We start from the raw sequence: 20,033 nt of genomic DNA on the forward strand, positions 1-20,033 counted from the left end.
GAGGACCTTTCTGTCCAGATTAAATATATCGTTAACTATATGTTTAAATATATGATTTAATATGGCACAAAGCGTGAAATGTTAAGTCAGTTAATTAATTGATGACACTACAGATTAAGATGAAATTCAAACTGTTATTTTCACTTATCAACATATACAGAGAGTTGGTGATTGGTTCGGTATTTTGGAAAGACCCACGTATAGCAGATGCAGTGTAGAGCAGTTGTCACTGAGCCGATGAGCAAACACTGAGAAGATATAGTGGCTTGGAACGCTAGGAAAAGCTGCCCAGAATATACACCTTGACTCCCAACTCTAACATTACTCCTGACTCCCAACTCTAATGTTACTTCTGTTCAAAGTAATTTGCAAGGCCGTTGTGTTTTGTAACTTTGAGCTCTTTCTGGTTTTATAACATATTCATTTGCTTTGTGAAGAGTTGTGTCGTTTATTAATCTTTATTGAATTAGATAGGATTTATGGAATAAACCAATTTTAGAAAACAGTTGTCATGGTTTAACATTAGTTAGCTAGGTTAGTTAAGCCTAATTATCCCTGCATATTATCTGGACCATGATAAATCCCAACAATTCAAGATGTCTTAGCCAGACAAATGCCCACAATTGTAAGACCCTCATAGCACTGCTCAAAGAGCAGCTTACTAGTAAACGTGTTTCATATAAATTCTTGAAAAACGCCATTTAGCTTTGGCACAGCTATGATGAGCTAGGCAAGAATAATCGACTGAAAACTATTATAAGCAAGATGTCGTCCTCCTAGACTTGATGGGTGAAAGTGAATTTTAATTTCAAGGCTTAATTCATGTCACTGAAAGCAAACATCAAGCAAAAAAAGTTTAATATCACATTTAATTGCGTATATACATTATGTATTTATTGTGACATTATGTTGTATATTCATTTAGTTAATTTGAACCCAAATCATCTGTACTGAACAAGGTGAAATAGACTGTTCAAAACTTTTACCTGTCACTTCATCGGGCTGTGTTGAGACATGCTACTGATAACTTGCTTATATAAAGTCAAGCCGATCATCATTAGCACTTTATTAATACCTTTCCATTTTAGTTGCTGTTTTATATTTAGATCCACACGTAGCTAGTTTATTTTTATAACGTAGAGTATAACATAAAATGGTAATAACTGCGTTATTTCATTCTCAAGTCTCCCCAGTCTATCAGTATTGACAATTTAGCATTTAAATCAAACGTGGTAAAATGTAAGAGAATACACGGGCGCGTTTAAGCTGAGCGCTCCGCGTGTTGAGCGTTTGGGGTGTGAGGAGGGCTTCTTCTGTAGGGGGCGGGCGAGATCTCAACCTTTACACTCGTTGGTGCCCTCCTCCCTCCGACGTTTCGGGGGAACGATTTGTTATAAACGAGGCTAGTTCTTCGAATAACCGGTGTCAAGATGTTGTCTTCTTGTCTTTAACATCTTGTTTTTTCGTGAGTCGTTCGCGTTCTGAGGAGCCGACCATGGATTTAACAGAGAGAAGACAACGTAGCCTGTATAGTTAGAGGAGCGTCCACACTTCAATCCGTAGACAAAAATCGCTTTGTTCGCCGAAGAAAAAAGACCGTTACATATTAGGTCGTATGTCAAAATGGACGATTCAGTTAAAGGAAAGAAGTACGACGGCAAGCTCGAATCTCCCGAAGACGAAGAAGTTGACCCGAGAATTCAGGTACAGTAGCCTATTGTAACGTTAAAGGATTCTTTACACATAGACAACCACATGTTCCTCCAGCCTCAGCGGCTCAGACCCGTAAGGTAAATGTAGCCTGCATTTACATTCGGGCTCATTCAGTAATATAAAAATAGCCAAATATTCCAGCCGGGCTTCAACAGGTTCTCCCTTGCTCTCGTTTGTAAGTCAGACTGACCGAGAGGTTCTGGACCTACGGGCTGAAGGTTAAAACAGTCAGAACCGTTTGCAGCAGCCGAGTCTCTCAATGACACAAGTTACTTAATTAGCATTAGACCCGTGTCGTTCCCGCTTTACTTTAGTAAGGGAACACGGCCAATTTAAGGCACCTTTTGCTATTTATATTTATTTCATTGCATTCCTCTCAAAGTGCGAACAAAATACTGTCACTTATTAGCAGAGATTTTCTAAATAGAAAAAAAGACTTGCGTGTTTTTAGACCTTGGAGAATGCAAAGAAAGCAAGTACAGCATTTTAAAACAATACTGATGTTTTAACTTAGAAAGAGTTCAGTAAACGTTATTTGTGTCTTGGCTCTTTCACATTGTCCACTCTCCGTGTTAAACGATGCTGTAATTAGTACCTCCTAAAGCAGAATGACGTGTGATGGATGTCGACAGAGATGAAAATGTGGACTGGCCTCTTAATTTGCTCCGAATCTGCATAGGCGAGGTTACTGCACGGTTACAGTGTGTGTGTGCTTTGCCTCGTTTTACTGGGAGAGCTTCTCAACACGTTACTCCTCAGGAATTCCCCAGTTATGTATGGCCACATAGAGTGTGAGCTGGCATTAGGTGTGCTGTGATGTGTCAGCAGTCTGCTCAGCGTGACATTCCTTTACAAAATGGTGTTTTTGCCTGTTGCCATCCTAAACAAAATAAAAGAGCAGTGTGGAAAGTGGCTTGTTGTTGATGAGAAACAGGCATAATCACTACTTTCAGAACGACTTCCAGATGTTCTTACTGAGCTCATAGTCTGAAAGATATTCCTTTCCCTTTTTTCTCATTCACCATTTCTGTTTCTCTCTCTGCCTCTTTCTTTATCTGTCTCTCTCTCTCTCACTCACTCTCTCTTATCAACAGGGAGAATTGGAGAAATTGAATCAGTCTACAGACGACATAAACCGATGGGAATCAGAACTAGAGGTAGGTCTACTGACATCCCCACTGCATGCTTTGCGTATGCCATTGATGCGTCTGCAATAGTGGTGGTAAGAATTCCATAAGACTCAAAGCTCTCCACCCCTCCCCCTTCCCACACCATCCAATGGAAAGTTTCTCATGCATGACTGACAGCCTCTGGATTTGTGTTGGCCAAGCAGAGGAAGTCATTTTATCTGTGTGTGTGGAAATCCGGTGCTGTGTGGTCATTGCATAGAGTCACAAGTTCTGTACAAAAACAAGAGAATCTGACACACAATGACTTACTTTTTAAACCTTTTATTTCATAATAAATCACATTTGTATATATGACGAATTAGATTTTTTGACAAATACGTGGTCACTAGGCTCTTATGATGTTTTAATTGGTTATGAAAGCAAAAATCAGGAAAACATTTTTTTCCCTGTATTTGTGGTGATGAACAAGCTTGTCAAGTTTATAGGAAAACAGAACTGATGTTTACATTCCTTCAGTTAATCGTGAGATCCAGTCTGGTGTCTACTAACATTTGGATCCCTTGTCTAAAGTGGTTTAGTCCAGACTTTGCATGGATATATTTGTGTAGAAAAGAGCTCAGTATAGAGCTCTGCTGTACCCCCAAAAGGCATCTGAGCTAGTAGTTGTGGATCTAAGGGAAATGTTACATAAGAAATGTGTCTTTTCCGTAATCACCACTGACCAACGCCTTCGCCATCCACGAGAGTCAGGATGTGTGAGGTCAGAGGAACCTTGGGTCGCATCCGGCATCTGGTTGGTCGCCACGATGCCATCTGGGAGGATGTCAGTGTCACTGCGCTTGTCTTGGTGGCACAACTTGGCTGCAGCGTCCAGCCTGTAATCACGTGCCACTGGTTCAAGCGTGAGCTGCAAGATGAACCTGTTCCCAAAGACCAACAACACTGGCACAAACAGGGGCAGTCCCCCCCAGCCAACCTGTAGCCTAGCAGACGCTGCTTTACCGGTTTCTTTCCTCTCGAAATAGCTTTATTTCTGTCAATAGAGAAGCGGAATGTGTCGTCGTTGATAACTTGACTGCTGTTGAATTAAGTTAGCTGCTGCGAGCACTTTTCAGGGAGACACAAAGCATGAGGATCAGATCGTTGCACTTCTGAAGGAGAAGAATGGAGATCAGGGAGAGGTGAGCCTGAGTGCACACCACAGGCAGCCGTGCAGACTCTGCAGAAATGTGCAATTTCTGAGTCATGCATTGCTTGCTGAAGCAAAGTGCACAAAAGTGCACTGATCTGGAATGGGTTTTCGCCATTTGCGTCATAGCACAAAGTTGAGTTGTGGAATATCCCTTATTTCACTTTATTTACATTCCCAAACGTACCTTATTTTCTTCATGGACAATCTTGTTCCGCTCCTCCATCCCAAATCCTCTCTGGTTCCTGTACTTCTCGCCAGCTTCGGTGGGGGGTCTGGCTTCTCCTGCCCATGGACGCCACCCCAAACTCCAGCCCATAGTGCTCTCTCTCCCTTCAGCTTCACTATCAGTTCCATCCCTTATGTAAACCTTGGAAAAGTATCACTTAAATCAGTGATCACATTATTCGCTAAAACAACACTCAGAGTTCATTAAGAGTTAAACTGGAAGGTTTCATTTATGGTGCGTGGGCAAGCTGCATTGCAGACAGTGTTTTCCAATGCCCCGAGCAGCATAGACTAACCGCTAACGTTGTGGCCCTCAGGACTCCAGGCAGAAGTTCCGCGCTGTCCTGGTGGAGGCCACGCTCAAGCTGGATGAGCATGTGAAGAAGATCGGCAAAGCAGTGGAAGACGCCAAGCCATACTGGGAGGCGCGGAAAGTAGCTCGACAGGTAAGGCTGACTCCTCCTACCATCAGGGCCCTCCCACCTTGACTGCCCGCCCTAACCAGACATGTTTCTTCTGTGGCTGTTGAAGACCCCGCTTGGAAGGAACATGTATTTTAAGCTATTTTCCCCTCCTGATGTTAACAACGCAAGAAGCATAGCACAAATGTTGTTCAATGTACTTGAATGCGGATGACGTAGTTGTCCTGGTCAATGGGACAACAAGCTTTGAAGAGGAGAGAGCCTCTTTGGGTTTTGGCAGCTGTGAGAGCCCATGTAGTGCCAGAAAAAAAAGCTATTCAGAGTATGAAAAGGCTCTGGCTTTGTCGGGCGCGTAATGACTGGTTGTTTTGTGAAAGGAGTCTACTTTGAACGCTAATAGTGTGGAGTTATTCAGCTTTAGCTGAACCCAAATGTACACCACATGCGGTGTATTTCTGGCGGTATGAGCGTAGCCGATGTGGTTACTTGGGATTGAAGCTTTGTGTTGCATTTACTTTACGTCCTCAGGTAACACTTCCGTCCCTTGTCTTCGTATAACCTGCTCAATAATGGATGACTGTGTTGCAGGCACACAGAGCTAAGTCTTTTTAAACGAGTCTCTTTTGTTAGCAGAAAACGCGCACTAGGGGAACAGACTTCTCCGCACGGTTGTCCAGAACCATACCCATACTCCGCATCGCCTTTTTCCGGGCACACGCAGAGAAAGTTATTTTTCCACCTAAGCCTCCCCGGCTCAGTCCCTCACAGTGTGACGTGCATTTGTGTGCTGGCAGCGCTATATATAGCGGGAGCTAATTAGCGCCTCTCTCCAGGATTTACTGCTGATCACAGGCGTCGTCCTGTGATAAACTGCAGCTGGTTTATTCGCTCCATCCCTCTCAGAAGTAATACAGCCAGTCGGTCGTTTTGTCTGTGGATTGTATTGCAGTCTTTATTCCTGTATATTATGGCAATTGTACAAAATTACTGATTACCAACTTGTTAATTTCACATTTGACAGTCCTTGGTTTATGAATGATGCATACTCTGCTCTAGATGTGTCAGCGGATGCGGTTCGTGCGTGCCGCCGCAGGCGCGCGCTGAGGGGCGGGGCCCGGATTGCGTTTTCGTCTAATCTGTCAGAGTCAGGTGGCGCGCGCGGTTTAGCTCGTTAGATAAGACAGTTTCTCTGACGTCAGGCTGCGTTTCAGTCAGACGCAGAATCTGTTTGAAAACGAAACCGACTTGTGGCGCAAGTGCCACGGTCGTCGAGGTTACCGACGTGTGGACGGGAGTAAAGCACCTTTTCCTAACGTTTTAAATCGAGATCAGATGTGGGCGAACGCTGGTGGGAAAGCCGCCCTATAAACGGCAGCTGTCTTCGAGATGTCATGTGACTTTAGCTGCCAAGTGGGTTTTTTCCCCTCATGAAAAGCAGGGGTTGTCAAGAGAACATGTTTGGGTCCAACTCCAGCAGTTGACGCCAAAGGAGAGCAGAGGGGGGTTTTGCAAAGTAATTCAGTTTCATGAAGCGCTGTCAAGTCCACACACAAGCAAACAGAACAGGTTTGCAGTGAATACAGGCACAACCTGGTTCTGCCATCATGCGTGCAGCCATGTCTCAGTGTTTCTGTAGGGTTGGAGGTATAGACTTGGTTTTTGCCATTTATTAAAGAAAATCTGTGACTGTGCTTGCTCTTGGTTTACTTGGGTGTAAATTGTGCGTTTCTGATGTGAAAGACAGTTGGTTCGAGCTCCCGTGTCCACTTAAGGAAAACCATGTGCTTAGCTGTTTGTTGATAAACTAATAACCCTAGTGTGCATGTGTGTTTGTGTCCTATTACACTGGACACACACACACACACACACACACACACACACACACACACACACACACACGTGTGTCCTATTACACTGGACTACACTAGACTCGTGACTGCTGTGTACCGACCCCCCTCTATCACATGTTCGCCTACGTGGACACGCACCTGCCTGTTTGCCTGTCTCTGTCCCTGGGCTGTCTCCCTGTCTGCTTGGTCAGGGAGACAGATAGACATACGGCTTACAGGCAGGGGCTCAAATCTCACTGGCCTCTGTCCAGCCTGTCACAATAAGCACTATGTGCCCATATGTAGTCCAATAATCAGAAACGCCTCGAAATCCTGAAGGACCGGCATTGACTGATGGGGAAAGCTCATGTGTATAGGTGGGAATGGCAGAGAAGGTAGTGAAGTGAAAGATAGTGAAAGAAGACAAATGAAGTGAAAGAAAATTGGGTAAAGGAGAAGAAATAGGAGCTTCTGTAGAAATTCCTTTGAAATGGCGGCAAAAAACAAACTTTCTGTAAACTGGCCGGTGAACATTCAGGCGGTAAGTGCTCATGTGGATCTCTCTCTCTCTCTCTCTTTCTCTCTCTCTCTCTCTCTCTCTCTCTCTCTGTAACCCCCCCCCCCCCCCCCCCCCCACACACACACACACACCACCCCAAGCTGACTGGGATAGCATTAGTCTTTATTTAACCTGGTTTGACGCACCTGTCTCCTTGGGTACGGTACAAACTGGCCTGCCTCTTGGGACAGGCAGTAACGTCAGTCATTAGACTGATGTTTATGGTTGCATGGCATGTCAACATGTTGTTATGAGATATGATACTTTAGACATGCCGGCTAAAAAAGCTTGGCCTTCTTCAGAATACGGGTCTCCTCTTCTCAAAGACTAAGACCCATGCGGCATTCATTTCCACCCTGCTGGAACTCAGCACATGACCAGCCTAGCGCGTATCCTGCTCTTTACCGGGTGCGTCCTCCCTCCCTCTCTCCACACACACACACACACACACACACACACACCCATGGCAGCTGTCACTCACTACGCTTGACAGAGCCGCCCCCGCCTTCTCCAGCCGCCCCTGCCCTCTGCACCTCGGTCTTTGCGTCAGAGTTTGAGCGACGCTCTCGCATGACATGAGTGGCCCTTTCCTTCAGGAGCGTGCAAGGTACTGTGGGTAAAGGTATCGGGGCGTGCGAGGCGATAGTTGTTTATTGAACGCGTAGGCCTGTAGGATGTGTTCACTGTGTCATTATGATTTGTCATTAGCGTGTTTACCGATGATGACGTGATTGTACAGATAACGATTTTTTAATTGGACTTCATTTCCGAGCATTGGAACCAAAGACTTACCAATGACATCACCGATTGCTCAGTGTGTGCGCGCTCTGCCATGTGGACCATGTTGGGGTCGCAGGTCTGTCCCCACCCACCACATCAATGTGCCAGAAACGACGTTGCACGAGTTGCCACTTCCTGTCCCAGACTCGTACGCAGCACAGCTCATCGCGTGGGTGTTCCTGAGGTCGGTTGTAGGTAAATTATCGAGAATCGCGTCCTCCGGAAGCCGAGACCCCTTTCCCAGCCGTGTGGAAGACATGCCACATCATTACCGATGGGTAAACTGGAGTCCCGCACATCGTGCATGATACATGGGAAAGGCAGCAACCACGAGAGGTGCTCTTTAAACTCTTTACGCTCTTTAAACACGCTCCTCATCTGAAACTGCAGTCCCGTTACTGTAATGTTGCAGCACATATTAATATAGCAAAAGACATGGTTGCAGTTGAAGCAGGTTTCCATGAGAGTGGTAGGCTGGCGACTGCAGCCTGTGCTTTGTTGTGCTATGAAGCAGTATGCTGCCTATCTGGAGGGGGGTGTTCCTCCTTCCTCTCTGGCTGAAGGGAAGTGAAGTGGCCCGGGCAAGCAGAAATGGGTCAGATGCTTTAGTAGGTCAGGAGTGAGGGAGCGCCTCCTGATTGCAAAGTCAGTGTTCTGCTGAGCATCGTTCCAGCGCAGAGCCAGCAGTCCTCATAAAATATACATCAGGCCTGCGCATGTGTGTGTGTGTGTGTGTGTGTGTGTGTGTGTGTGGGTCTGTTTTTCCTGACTCTGCAGTAAAGCTATTTGAAATAGGTAAGAACCTGCAGTGAGCTGGAGACCTTCGAGTGCTGGACTGTTTCAAATGGAACCAGATTACTCCTCTCCAAAACTAAACAAACAAACAAAATAACAACAAAACCAACAGGCATATGAGAGTAAATGTTTAATCAGAGAAGCTGAGTGGGTCTGAGGAGCTGTCAGGAGCAATCCTGCACCATCCTGAACCTCAGAAGTTTCCCAGGCCGGCCCTGTGGTGGGCGGGGCCGGGGTCTTTCTCAGGCCACCCCTTGACCGTGTTTGGTTGGCGGTGACCTCGGAGGCCCTCGTGTCAAGACAGGACCCCTGCTCACGTCATTTGCTCGTGTTACCAACCTGCATGCTTACTGTAGCTCGGGGTAAATACTTCTGGGTAAATACAGGTCAGATTTAACCCTGCTTACTTCCTGGATGGCAGTTGCTGGTGTTGATAGAGAGAAAGGACTCAGATAATCCTCGGGTGTTACTTAATCGTGTTAAATCACCCGCTGTGGCCAGGGGGTGTGACCAGGGGGTGTGACCAGGGGGTGTGACCTGACGTCCACAGAACAGCTGAAGTGAGTGTTACTTGGCCTGAGGTCTGACAAGCAGGGGCACGTGGGTCACGTGGGTCACATGGTCTCACAGTCCCGTGTTCCCACCGCTCCAAGACCGTCGGCATGATGCAGACGCTCTCTGACCACTGCAGCTGGAAGCCTGAGTGTTTCTCACTAACACTACTACTGTTTCATGCACTCGCTCACACGTACGCACACTAACACACACGTGCACACTGAGGCTGTGTGACACACTACTCTCTGCAGCCATTTTAGGCAAACCACAGCTGTGAGACACAGGCTAGTACACATTTAGTATGTATTGTTCTGGAACGGTGAAGGTCACCATTATTCGATAACGCCTTCGCTCGAGGCATTTTGACTCTGAAAGAAACAAAGCTCAGTGTCCACTACTGCGTGTGTGTGTGTGTGTGTGTGTGTGTGTGTGTGTGTGTGTGTGTGTCAGTATGTGGGTCTGAGATAGTGGCGTAGTGCATAGCCCCTCTCACACACAACATTAGATCTGCACCATAAATGCCGTCTTTGTTGCAATCAACGTCCAGGAGCTCACATGCCACCTCCAGAGTCATGGACTGACGGCACCTCGTATCATCGTATCACGAAGGCCACAATCAGTCTCGAATGTCCTGTCCCATCTCCAGGAAGACGGGCCTATCTAAAATGGTGACTCACGTGTCCACGGTGGTATGGCGGAGCATTCTGTCTCTCAGAAGAGAACTCCACTCTCCATAACCAAGGCAGTGCTTGTCCTCCCGAGTCAGCCCGAGGCAGAGGAATCCCCAGGGTGACTCACGGTGTAAGCCGCTACACGGCCATGAGCACTGGCTCATGATGCTAATGAGCCTTTAACAGCCGTGGATTTGTTTGTTTGCCTTGGTGGACTAAAGGGGGGTGGGGGTTGGGACTAGGTGGGGGTGGTGGGGGTTGGGGACTGGATCAGAGGCAGCGTGGGCGTCTTCCACGAGTGCAGGGCCAAGTTCTGCTCAGCCTTTGATCAGGAGAAGGCCTTTCTGGAGCACAATGCCGGTGCCCACAGGTTTTCTTTAAGAATTCTTTAGTAGAAGATATCGCTGAATAATTCGGTAGAGTACTCACTACGGAGCTGCAGATCCCGAGCCGCTAGGAAGCCACCCACGCAAACTGCAGTGCTGCGTCATGTGGTAATTGATGTGGGCTAATTGGTGGGTCTTTAATGCAACAAAGTCTAACGATTCAGCACTGCGCCACCGTCAACACTGACCTTGTTAAGAGCCGGGACTCAGTCAGTCAGTGTTCAGCTCAGAAGTTGGTCCATGTTCTGAAGGCAAAGAGGAAAAAAAACAGCTAAATTCCAGGACATGGAATTTGAGGTGGAGATCTGAGCTTTGTGTGAACTGGGTTTCTTTCCCTGACTCACTCCCCCACTCTCTCTCTCTCTCTCTCTCTCTCTCTCAGGCCCAGGTTGAAGCTCAGAGAGCCACACAGGAGTTCCAAAGGGCCATAGAGATCCTGCGTGCGGCCAAGGAGACCATCGCTCTGGCCGAGGAGCGGCTTCTGGAGGAGGACAGCCGGCAGTTCGACTCAGCCTGGCAGGAGATGTTGAACCACGCCACCCAGAGGGTGAGACAGAACACCTCCCCACACCACCCCACATCACCCTCCGCAAACCGCCAAGCACCAAAAATATATTTGAACTGTTTTCTAACATGTCATCAGCACTGACTGAGTGAGATCAATCAGCTACATTTTATAGAGGGCAGTCATGGCCTAGCGGTTAGGGAACTGGTCTTGTGACCGGAGGGTCGCAGGTTCGATCCCCAGACCATGACTGAGGTGCCCCTGAGCAAGGCCCTTAACCCTCAATTGCTCACTTGTATAAAAAATGAGATAAAAATGTAAGGGCGTCTGCCAAATGCCATAAATGTAAATGTATAGAGCAGACTAACATGGAAAATGTTAGAGTTCCAAAAATGGAAACGTCACAAAGCTTCTCTACCAAGGAATACAGGACCTTGTTCTAAGGCTCATGTGATCCTATTGGCTCTTGCAGGTGATGGAGGCGGAGCAGAGCAGGACCCGCAGTGAATTAGATCACAGGGAGACGGCGGCCAGGTACACGACTGCCGTCACTCACATGCGGCAGCTGGAGAAGAAACTCAAACGCACCATCAACAAATCACGGTTCGTAAAAATAAACAAAAGCAAAAAAAAACTCTGTGTTTTGTTCTGTCTGGTTTAGGTGACACGGTGACATTAGTCCCACTATAGTTTCAAGGTAAAAAAAAATGCTGAACATTTTCACACTGAACATTTGGGTTTAATGCAGTCACAGCTGTGTGAAATTCAGCATGGCTGCAGCATCACATTCTTTTTCTCACCCGTTCTGAATATGAAACGCTCAGTTCGGGCCCCCAGCTGTGCTCAGTCACCGTCCCTCTCTAACACAGCGCAAAACCCAGTTTCCCTACACCCTGCCCTTGGCAGTGGCTGTGTAGCAGGCTGTGGGAAGTGCTTGAAAATGTTTTCACTGTTAGTCCCCCCTGCCCCCCACTCCGGGCCTCTCCGGGTCAAGGCTGGGCCCGGTTGTGCTGGTCCGCCAGGGCTTGGCTGATGGAGTCCAGATGTGGATTCTCCTGCTAACTTTCCTCAGAGATCAGGAATGCGCCGCCCAGCTTTGTTCTTACTTAGCTTTTCCGTCACCATGACAGTCAGTTCTCCACCCTGCCTGTGGTTACCGTTGGCTCACCATCTCTTCTTCTCCCCCTACAGGCCATATTTTGAACTAAAGGCCAAGTATTACCTACAGCTGGAGGTAAGGCAATGTTTTTTTTCTTCACCGTTTTTGCGTCGTGTCATTCTGTGTGTTTGGGTTATATTTGTTATTTAAGGTTTAATAATTAAACCTTAAAGTCGGTCTAGAGTTTGACAGGTTGATCTTTTGCCTGTTATGAATGCAAGGGGGAAAAACAGGAAACATTCACAATAGAAACAGTGTGCCTCTGTTAATCAAAACCAAGAAGAAACAGCACACGTGGAATGTTCTGGATCACTGTTCACGTCACTCTCCCTACGTCCCGCAGCAACTTAAGAGGCGCGTGGACGAGTGTCAGGCGAAGCTGACGGAGGCCAAGGCGGAGTACCGCTCCGCCCTGCGCACCCTGGAGTCCATCTCGGACGAGATCCACGCCCGGCGCCGTCTCACCACCATGGGACCCCGCGGCTGTGGCGTGGGTGCAGAGAGGGACGTGGCGACCGGCGATGACATCGCCAACTTCAAAATGGAGTCGGACGGCATATCAAGTGAGCGGCTTATACATACATATACATACCTACACACAGTGGGATCCGTAGAAGGTTTTTTTCCACTGTGACCAAGTCTCTGTGACTATGGCATCAGTGGAAATGAGCAATGTGTTTGCACATCAGTGGGTTTAATCAGAGGAAGGTACAAAATAGTTCCTTTGACGTGCACATATTCACCCCGGTGAAGCGTCCCTTCTCTGGAACTGTTACATGATACAGTGTTTCTGTGCCTAAGTAGAGACTGAACAGTTTGCTGAACAATGTTTGTTTCTGAGTCAGTATTCAAACACATCCATCTAAAATTGAGCACAAAGATGCGCAACAGCTCTGATGCAGGTGTGTGTGTGTGTGTGTGTGTGTGTGTTGTAGTGATGTCCGAGACCTTCGAGGAGGAGAATTGTAATGGTGCGACATCGGAAGAGGACCCGGAGACCCAGTCCACCTGCAGTCTGAGCTCCAACTCCGCCCCCCTGGACGTTCCCTGCCCCTACCTCGCCAAACAGTCCTTACCCTACCCTCTTTTCTCTTCTTCCTGCCCCTTCCCATCCTCCTCCTCCTCACCTACCTCACCCCGCCCTGGCAACCTGGAGCTACCAAGTCCGGGCTCCCTGGAGGGCCTGGGGCCCGCCTCAGCCACCCTGGGTCCACGCAGCGAGTGCAGTGGTGCTTCCTCGCCCGAGTGCGACCAAGAGAGAGGTGATCACCGCCCTCCGCAATGCCACTAACCCCTCTACAACATCCTTACAATGCGGCCTGGTTGTTAACCGCCACTCTGCGCATGTCCGCATTTAGGCGAAAGGGCAGAAGGTGCAGAGGGCAAGCCAGAGAACACTACGAGGCCGGCCGCTCCTAAGAGCGCCACACTGGAGGTCGGCGTGAGCCGCCTGTCCCTCCAACACGCGGTCGACAGCGAGGCGGAGGACGACGCCCTCGTCCCCGTGGCTCGCACCCCGACTCCTCTCCTGCTGCTCCACTCCGTCTAAACCGAAGGATCCGATTGGCCCCCGGACACTCTAAACTTGCACATCCTCCCACTTCCAGACTCGCCCTTACCGCCAGACTCTCAGTGTCATAGATTCCTCATTTCACTCACTGGGGTCAGCAGCGACTCTAACAAGCAACCCAAAGACACTCAAGCAGACATTGGTCTGCATGTGACTGGACGTGTACCTGGTGCTCTCGTGAATGGCCATGTCTTCCTGATCTACATACATTACCAGCCTGTGTTGCTCCAACTTGCTGACCGTTGCAGTATTAACATATAAGCTTGTTTTGTTAATTTTTGTAGCTGCTGTGTTGTATTACCGTTCAATTGTTCACCTCCTGTATTTAAACTTAAATGTTATTATATTCTGAACTCTGAAGTAGTGAAGAGCTCTATATTTATATTCAGTGTTTGTTACCATTGTTTATCTATGTAATAAACATAGGCTTACAACAAGTGCCACACCAACCGTCATCCCTTCTTATTCCAAACTCACTCGAATATCACACACTTGTGAGAATGCAATTACAACAGTGCAAGATGTTGGCTGTGGCCTAATCAAAACCACTGACCACGCCTCACGTTTTGCACACGGAGTCTCACACGTGGTTATTGATATGAGCGTGTGTACACACGTGACTGTCCTGCCAATGCTGAGTGAGCAGCTACTGCTGTGTGGAAACTGGGCTGTTGCTACTTCTAATGACTCTTAAATCCTGCTCACAGGCACAAAGATAAATACACAGACACATACTGGTATAGCAAAAGGATTCTTTATTGCCACCACATAAAAAATAAATATATATAGAATTTTACCTGGAATCTTGTGTTATATGTATGAGAGAAGGGAGAGAGTATATAATTTCCAAATTCTAGTGACGTACATAAGGCTTCCAGAGAAACAGGGTGTTTATTTATTTATTTACAGGGTGTTTAGCACACTTGTTAAACTCTAATTTTGGGTGAGTCCCGACTACTTCACTTCTTTATATCACAGTAAATACTTTACGACGCACCCTTTAGATCTACTAGCTTATGGCCTTGAACTGGTAGGCTACACAGCACACTGTCACAACAAAACAAAAGACAGCAATTTACGAATTGGTATTGGAACCAAGCACTTATTTTTTCACGACCAACATGATTAAGGGGAAAATATTACGAATTTAAAACATCTTGGGTTTCTTGCTCATAAAGTGCCGAAGCGACAACGTTGTCCCGGATACGACACGCGCGCTTCGTATCCAATGATCTCGCGCTCTACCAAGTGACGACGAGGTGCGCGAGGACCTACACGCAAAAGACGGAAATCCTTCACAACACCTCCGCTCATAACGTTCATATTGGGAGGGTTTTCTGTGTAGGATTCTACAATCTAATTTTAGATAGAAGTGTTTAGGACATACATCTCCTAGCTCAAGATCAAGTGCTTTATTTACTTTATTTACCTGGCCGTGTCATGGCGTGTTTAGGACTGACCGCAGCCATTTTAGCGGTATGGTTTCTTGTGATTCGGTTGGGCGGCGCAGAGGAGGTTTTTTATATCGCTGCAGTGTACGAGCACAAGGTGATCCTGAACCCAACACCTGAGAAGCCGGTGGAGAGGCGAGCTGCGCTAGAACACATGAAAAAGAACTTGGACGTTTATGAGGAACAAGCCGCCATATCTGCTAAACAGGTGATAACGCCTGACAAGTGTAGCCAATTCTACACCGGAGAGAAAACTCACATAACGAGCCTTAATTTACACTGCAGGGTGTCCAAATCATAGTCTTCCCGGAGGACGGCATCCATGGATTCAACTACACCAGAGCATCTATAGCTAGTTATCTGGAGACAGTGCCCGACCCTGAAGTTGTGACATGGAGCCCATGTGCAGATCCCGAGAGATTCACCAACACAGAGGCACAGTATCACTACTGTCACACGCTCATTAGCATCCCTTTTAGCTATGTGCAGAATCAGTGCATATTACAAAAGGAGCTTAACTGCAACTCTTTCATAGATTATCATCTACTAATAGCTAATTATATGTTTAAAGATTACAGATCTTGAAGATTTCATGGTCTTGTGTTCTTCAACTCCATAAATTGCTTTTAGTCTGAAGTATGCAATTCAAATAAATGAATCATAACTTTCAAGGCCCTCACTTTGATAAGCCCTCTACATATTTTCTCAGGTCCTCCATCGACTGAGCTGCATTGCTCGTAAGAATCGTCTCTTCCTGGTAGCCAACATGCCAGATCGGCAGGCCTGCAGCCGAGCAACGGACCCTCACTGTCCACCTGATGGACAGTACCAGTTTAACACGGACGTTGTTTTTAGTGACAACGGCACCCTCGTAGCCAGATACCACAAACAGAATCTTTACTTTGAGGCATCCTTTGACACACCTCCGAAGCCCGAGCACACCACCTTCACCACTCCATTTGCTGGCCGTTTCGGGGTGTTTACCTGCTTTGACATACTGTTCAAAGAGCCAGTCGTGACCCTTGTGGAGGACATGGGCATCAGGCAGCTGGTGTTCCCGACAGCCTGGATGAACCAGCTCCCCCTGCTGGCCGCGGTGCAGTTTCAGCGCTCCTTCTCCTACTCTACTGGGGTTACGTTGCTGGCGGCCAATTTGCGATCAGCTGAAATGGGCATGACGGGTAGTGGGATTTACACGCCCCGGGAGACCGTTTACCATCACGCCATGGAGGGAGAGCAGGGGAAACTGCTGGTGAGCAAAGTGCCGGTCCTGGACCCACTGGTGGCAGGAGGTGCAGCAGGGAGGGCAAACCTGAGCTCGGTGCCCTTCTCTGGCCATCCTAAAACAGTAGACAGGGAAGAGGAGGACAAGACATGTCTCCTGAATGACTTCCAAGTTGATGCAACCCAGAGAAAACCAGAGGCCAAGCACTGCCTAAAAGAGGAGTCTGGCTGCAACGAAGAGCTCTTAAATGAGGAGTCAACTCCCTTCACCTCCACAATGATGTACGATAATTTTACTTTTGTGCTACTGGAGGGCCGACAGGGGAATATCACGGTGTGCGACGGCTCGTTCTGCTGCCACCTGCTGTTCCGAAGGTCAAAGCCCCATGAGGAAGAGTTATATGTGCTGGGGGCGTTCGGTGGGCTTCACGTGATCCATGGCACGTACTACCTGGAGGTGTGTGCATTGGTCAGGTGCACAGGGCAGCATAAGGAGAGCTGCGGAGGAGAGACTGACCACGCCGAGACGCTGGTCGACTTCCAGCTAGACGGGACTTTCAGCACCAAGCACATCTATGCCGGCGTCTTGGGCAGTGGGATGACCCTGTACCTGCCGGATCGGTCCGGCTGGGAGAGCAGAGGCAGATTCTACATGACCCGGAAGGGAATGACCACCGGGCTGGTGACAGCAGTGCTGTATGGGAGAGTCTATGAGAAGGACAGTACCTGACCCTGAAGTTGTGACCACGTGCAGATCCAGACGGATACACAAAACCAGATTCCTAGTACTTACAGGGCTGTATCACTAATGGAGTGTGTCAGTTTCAGGGACCTATTCCAAATGGAATAAATAAATAAGTGACTTTCAGAGCTTGCGTCATGCTTAGTAATTATAGTAAAATGTTCAGATTAAAAGGGTAATAAAAGAAAATGTCCATCCAGAAGTAGCACGTGGTGTCATGTGTCAGATATGGAGGCGGTCCCATCATATTATGACCAAACAGTGTGTCGTGTGTGTGTTGTGATGTCCGAGACCTTCGAGGAGAAGAATTGTAATGGTGCGACATCGGAAGAGGACCCGGAGACCCAGTCCACCTGCAGTCTGAGCTCCAACTCCGCCCCCCTGGACATTCCCTGCCCCTACCTCGCCAAACAGTCCTTACGATTTTCGAATCAAAAAACGATTTGATTTATAAAAAATTCTGCTTCAGTCTATACAAATCTGCATGATCTACTACAGTCTGCTTTGCAAGACAGAATGACAAATACAGAAAATAAAGTGTCTTTCACTTTGAATTAACAAAAATAATGTGCTTTGGTAAAATAAAATGCTTTTTGTTGTGTTACCAAAATTCTTTAGCTTCATTTTGCAAGCTCTCAGGGCTGGCTCAGATGCAGTTCCCCCAGCCGTTGCTAGGGGGACCAGAGTCAGTCCCAGACTAAACCAGCAGAACCATACACAGCCAGGTCCCTGCTTTCTCTGTGGTTGCTTCTCGTTAATGGTCTCTTGCCACCTCTCTCTGTTATGCTTTCTCTTTACTTATTCGAGTATCTATCTCCTGCGTCGCGTCCTGACCCATCTCAAGTTTTCCCAATCCTGTATTTCTTCCTATCCATTTTGCCTTTATTTGTGGGAAGGGTTTTATTTTGCTGCGGCGTTTTTTGCCAGTTACTTCTGCTGGTGTCCTTGGTTTCGTTTTCGCGTTGCATTTATCCGCGCTGTTTTTAGTTACTGTTGTTATTTTGCTTCTTTCTCCCGTCTCTCTGCGGTTGAGTGTTATTTTCCACGCGTTGTATTTTCTATTTACTCCGTGCCCTCACGGTTTTTGTTTCTATTCTTTTGCGCGTTGAGTCTTCCGCATTGTTTTATTTGTTCGTTCTGGGTCGCTGTGCGCGTTTCCCTCTCGCTAATACATTTGACAAGTATCAAACGTCTTGATCTTGCGAGCCGGCACTTGGGTCCACCCTTCTCTATATTATTTCACTTGGGTCCACCCTTCTCTATATTATTTCACGCAGTGTGTACGTTCCCGTGCTCACCGTGTTACACAAGCCTTGCACACGAGCTACACTGTGTCAAGTTCGGTCTTCCCCGGCATTCGGTAAAAACCAAAATGAACCCATATTTTTGCCTTAAACAAAGACCGGACAGGTTGAATATCTCTTTCCTCCATTTGTTTTGAAATTTTTCTGCACATGAGTGTGTCCCAGAATCTGCTGCGTAAAGTCTTGCATAATTTTGTAATTACATAACGCGAGACTTCACCACGACTTAGAATCGATTTTGGGACATTTAAAATCGATTTTGAATCTTAGTAAATGAGAATTGATTTTTGATATATGAATCGATTTTTTGGCACACCTCTAGTTGTTAACCGCCACTCTGCGCATGTCCGCATTTAGGCAAAAGGGCAGAAGGTGCAGAGGGCAAGCCAGAGAACACTACGAGGCCGGCCGCTCCTAAGAGCGCCACACTGGAGGTCGGCGTGAACCGCCTGTCCCTCCAACACGCGGTCGACAGCGAGGCGGAGGACGACGCCCTCGTCCCCGTGGCTCGCACCCTGACTCCTCTCCTGCTGCTCCACTCCGTCTAAACCGAAGGATCCGATTGGCTCCCGGCCACTCTAAACTTGCACATCGTCCCACTTCCAGACTCGCCCTTACCGCGAGACTCTCAGTGTCATAGATTCCTCATTTCAAGGAAACAAGCATTCCTCTAACAAGCAACCCAAAGACACTCAAGCAGACATTGGTCTGCATGTGACTGGACGTGTCTTCCTGATCTACATACATTACCAGCCTGTGTTGCTCCAACTTGCTGACCTTTGCAGTATTAACATATAAGCTTGTTTTGTTCATTTTTGTAGCTGCTGTGTTGTATTAACGTTCAATTGTCCACCTCCTGTATATAAATTTAAATGTTATTATATTCTGAACTCTGAAGTAGTGAAGAGCTCTATATTTATATTCAGTGTTTGTTACCATTGTTTATCTATGTAATAAACATAGGCTTACAACAAGTGCCACACCAACCGTCATCCCTTCTATTCCAAACTCACTCTCGAAGAGCACACACCCGTGAGAATGCAATTACAACAGTGCAAGATGTTGGCTAATCAAAGCCACTGACCACGCCTCACGTTTTGAGTCTCACCCGTGGTTACTGATATAAGGATGTGTACACGCGTGACTTTCCCACCAATGCTGAGTGAGCGGCTACTGCTGTGTGGAAACTGGGCTGTTGCTACTTCTAATGACTCTTAAATCCTGCTCACAGGCACAAAGATAAATACACAGACACTGGTATAGCAAAAGGATTCTTTATTGCCACCACATAAAAAGTAAATATATATAGAATTTTACCTGGAATCTTATACTAATGTTATATGTATGAGAGAAGGGAGAGAGAATATATTTTCCAAATTCTAGTGACGTACATAAGGCTTCCAGAGAAACAGGGTGTTTATTGTATTTTACTTTTTATTTTTACATGTTTACAGGGTGTTTAGCACACTTGCTAAAATCTAATTTTGGGTGGGTCCTGACTACTTCACTTCTTTATATCACAGTAAATACTTTACGACGCACCCTTTAGATCTACTAGCTCAGTGGTTCCCAAACTTTTTCTGCCGTGCCCCCCTTTAGTAGATGAGAATATTTTTGCACCCCCCCTACACACCCCCCCCCATATTGACACATTTTACTTCCAAGCTTCGCGCCCCCCCTGCAATAGCTCCACGCCCCACCTAGGGGGCGCGCCCCCCACTTTGGGAACCACTGTACTAGCTTATGGCCTTGGACTGGTACACAACGCACACTGTCTCAACAAAAGAAAAACAAAAGAAAGCAATTCACGAATTGTTCGAT

General features: G+C 47.2%; 2 protein-coding genes across 4 annotated transcripts; both read left to right on the forward strand.

The window, feature by feature from the left end:
- The first annotated feature begins 45 nt into the window (after positions 1-45).
- sh3bp5a (SH3-domain binding protein 5a (BTK-associated)) lies at positions 46-13,936 on the forward strand. Its single transcript, XM_077009869.1, has 9 exons — positions 46-1,704; positions 2,808-2,870; positions 4,578-4,706; positions 10,640-10,804; positions 11,235-11,365; positions 11,954-11,996; positions 12,265-12,484; positions 12,857-13,183; positions 13,280-13,936. Exons 1-9 carry the CDS (start codon positions 1,624-1,626, stop codon positions 13,468-13,470), a joined length of 1,350 nt encoding a protein of 449 aa, XP_076865984.1. The 5' UTR covers positions 46-1,623; the 3' UTR covers positions 13,471-13,936.
- A 780-nt stretch (positions 13,937-14,716) lies between these two features.
- LOC143517409 (biotinidase-like) lies at positions 14,717-19,187 on the forward strand. 3 transcript variants are annotated; one of them, XR_013131938.1, is made up of 4 exons: positions 14,717-15,150; positions 15,228-15,377; positions 15,652-18,318; positions 18,570-19,187. XR_013131938.1 is itself a non-coding variant. In XM_077009875.1 (3 exons), exons 1-3 carry the CDS (start codon positions 14,932-14,934, stop codon positions 16,894-16,896), a joined length of 1,614 nt encoding a protein of 537 aa, XP_076865990.1. In that variant the 5' UTR covers positions 14,717-14,931; the 3' UTR covers positions 16,897-19,187. The 3 variants fall into 3 exon arrangements, 1 of the variants encoding a protein (XP_076865990.1); XR_013131939.1 differs by having other exon boundaries at positions 15,652-18,268; XM_077009875.1 differs by having other exon boundaries at positions 15,652-19,187.
- Positions 19,188-20,033: the final 846 nt, after the last annotated feature.

This window comes from Brachyhypopomus gauderio, chromosome 6, assembly GCF_052324685.1.
Source record: "Brachyhypopomus gauderio isolate BG-103 chromosome 6, BGAUD_0.2, whole genome shotgun sequence".
Lineage (NCBI taxonomy): Eukaryota > Metazoa > Chordata > Actinopteri > Gymnotiformes > Hypopomidae > Brachyhypopomus > Brachyhypopomus gauderio.

What these genes read in the sequence shown, in the direction of transcription:
- LOC143517409 (XM_077009875.1), top strand. Translation starts at nt 14,932, where the DNA reads ATGGCGTGTTTAGGACTGACCGCAGCCATTTTAGCGGTATGGTTTCTT. An exon ending in CCGCCATATCTGCTAAACAG is followed by an intron (nt 15,151 to 15,227) that starts GTGATAACGCCT and finishes TTTACACTGCAG; the next exon opens with GGTGTCCAAATCATAGTCTT. An exon ending in AGAGATTCACCAACACAGAG is followed by an intron (nt 15,378 to 15,651) that starts GCACAGTATCAC and finishes ATATTTTCTCAG; the next exon opens with GTCCTCCATCGACTGAGCTG.
- sh3bp5a (XM_077009869.1), top strand. Translation starts at nt 1,624, where the DNA reads ATGGACGATTCAGTTAAAGGAAAGAAGTACGACGGCAAGCTCGAATCT. An exon ending in GATGGGAATCAGAACTAGAG is followed by an intron (nt 2,871 to 4,577) that starts GTAGGTCTACTG and finishes TGTGGCCCTCAG; the next exon opens with GACTCCAGGCAGAAGTTCCG. An exon ending in CGCACCATCAACAAATCACG is followed by an intron (nt 11,366 to 11,953) that starts GTTCGTAAAAAT and finishes CTCCCCCTACAG; the next exon opens with GCCATATTTTGAACTAAAGG.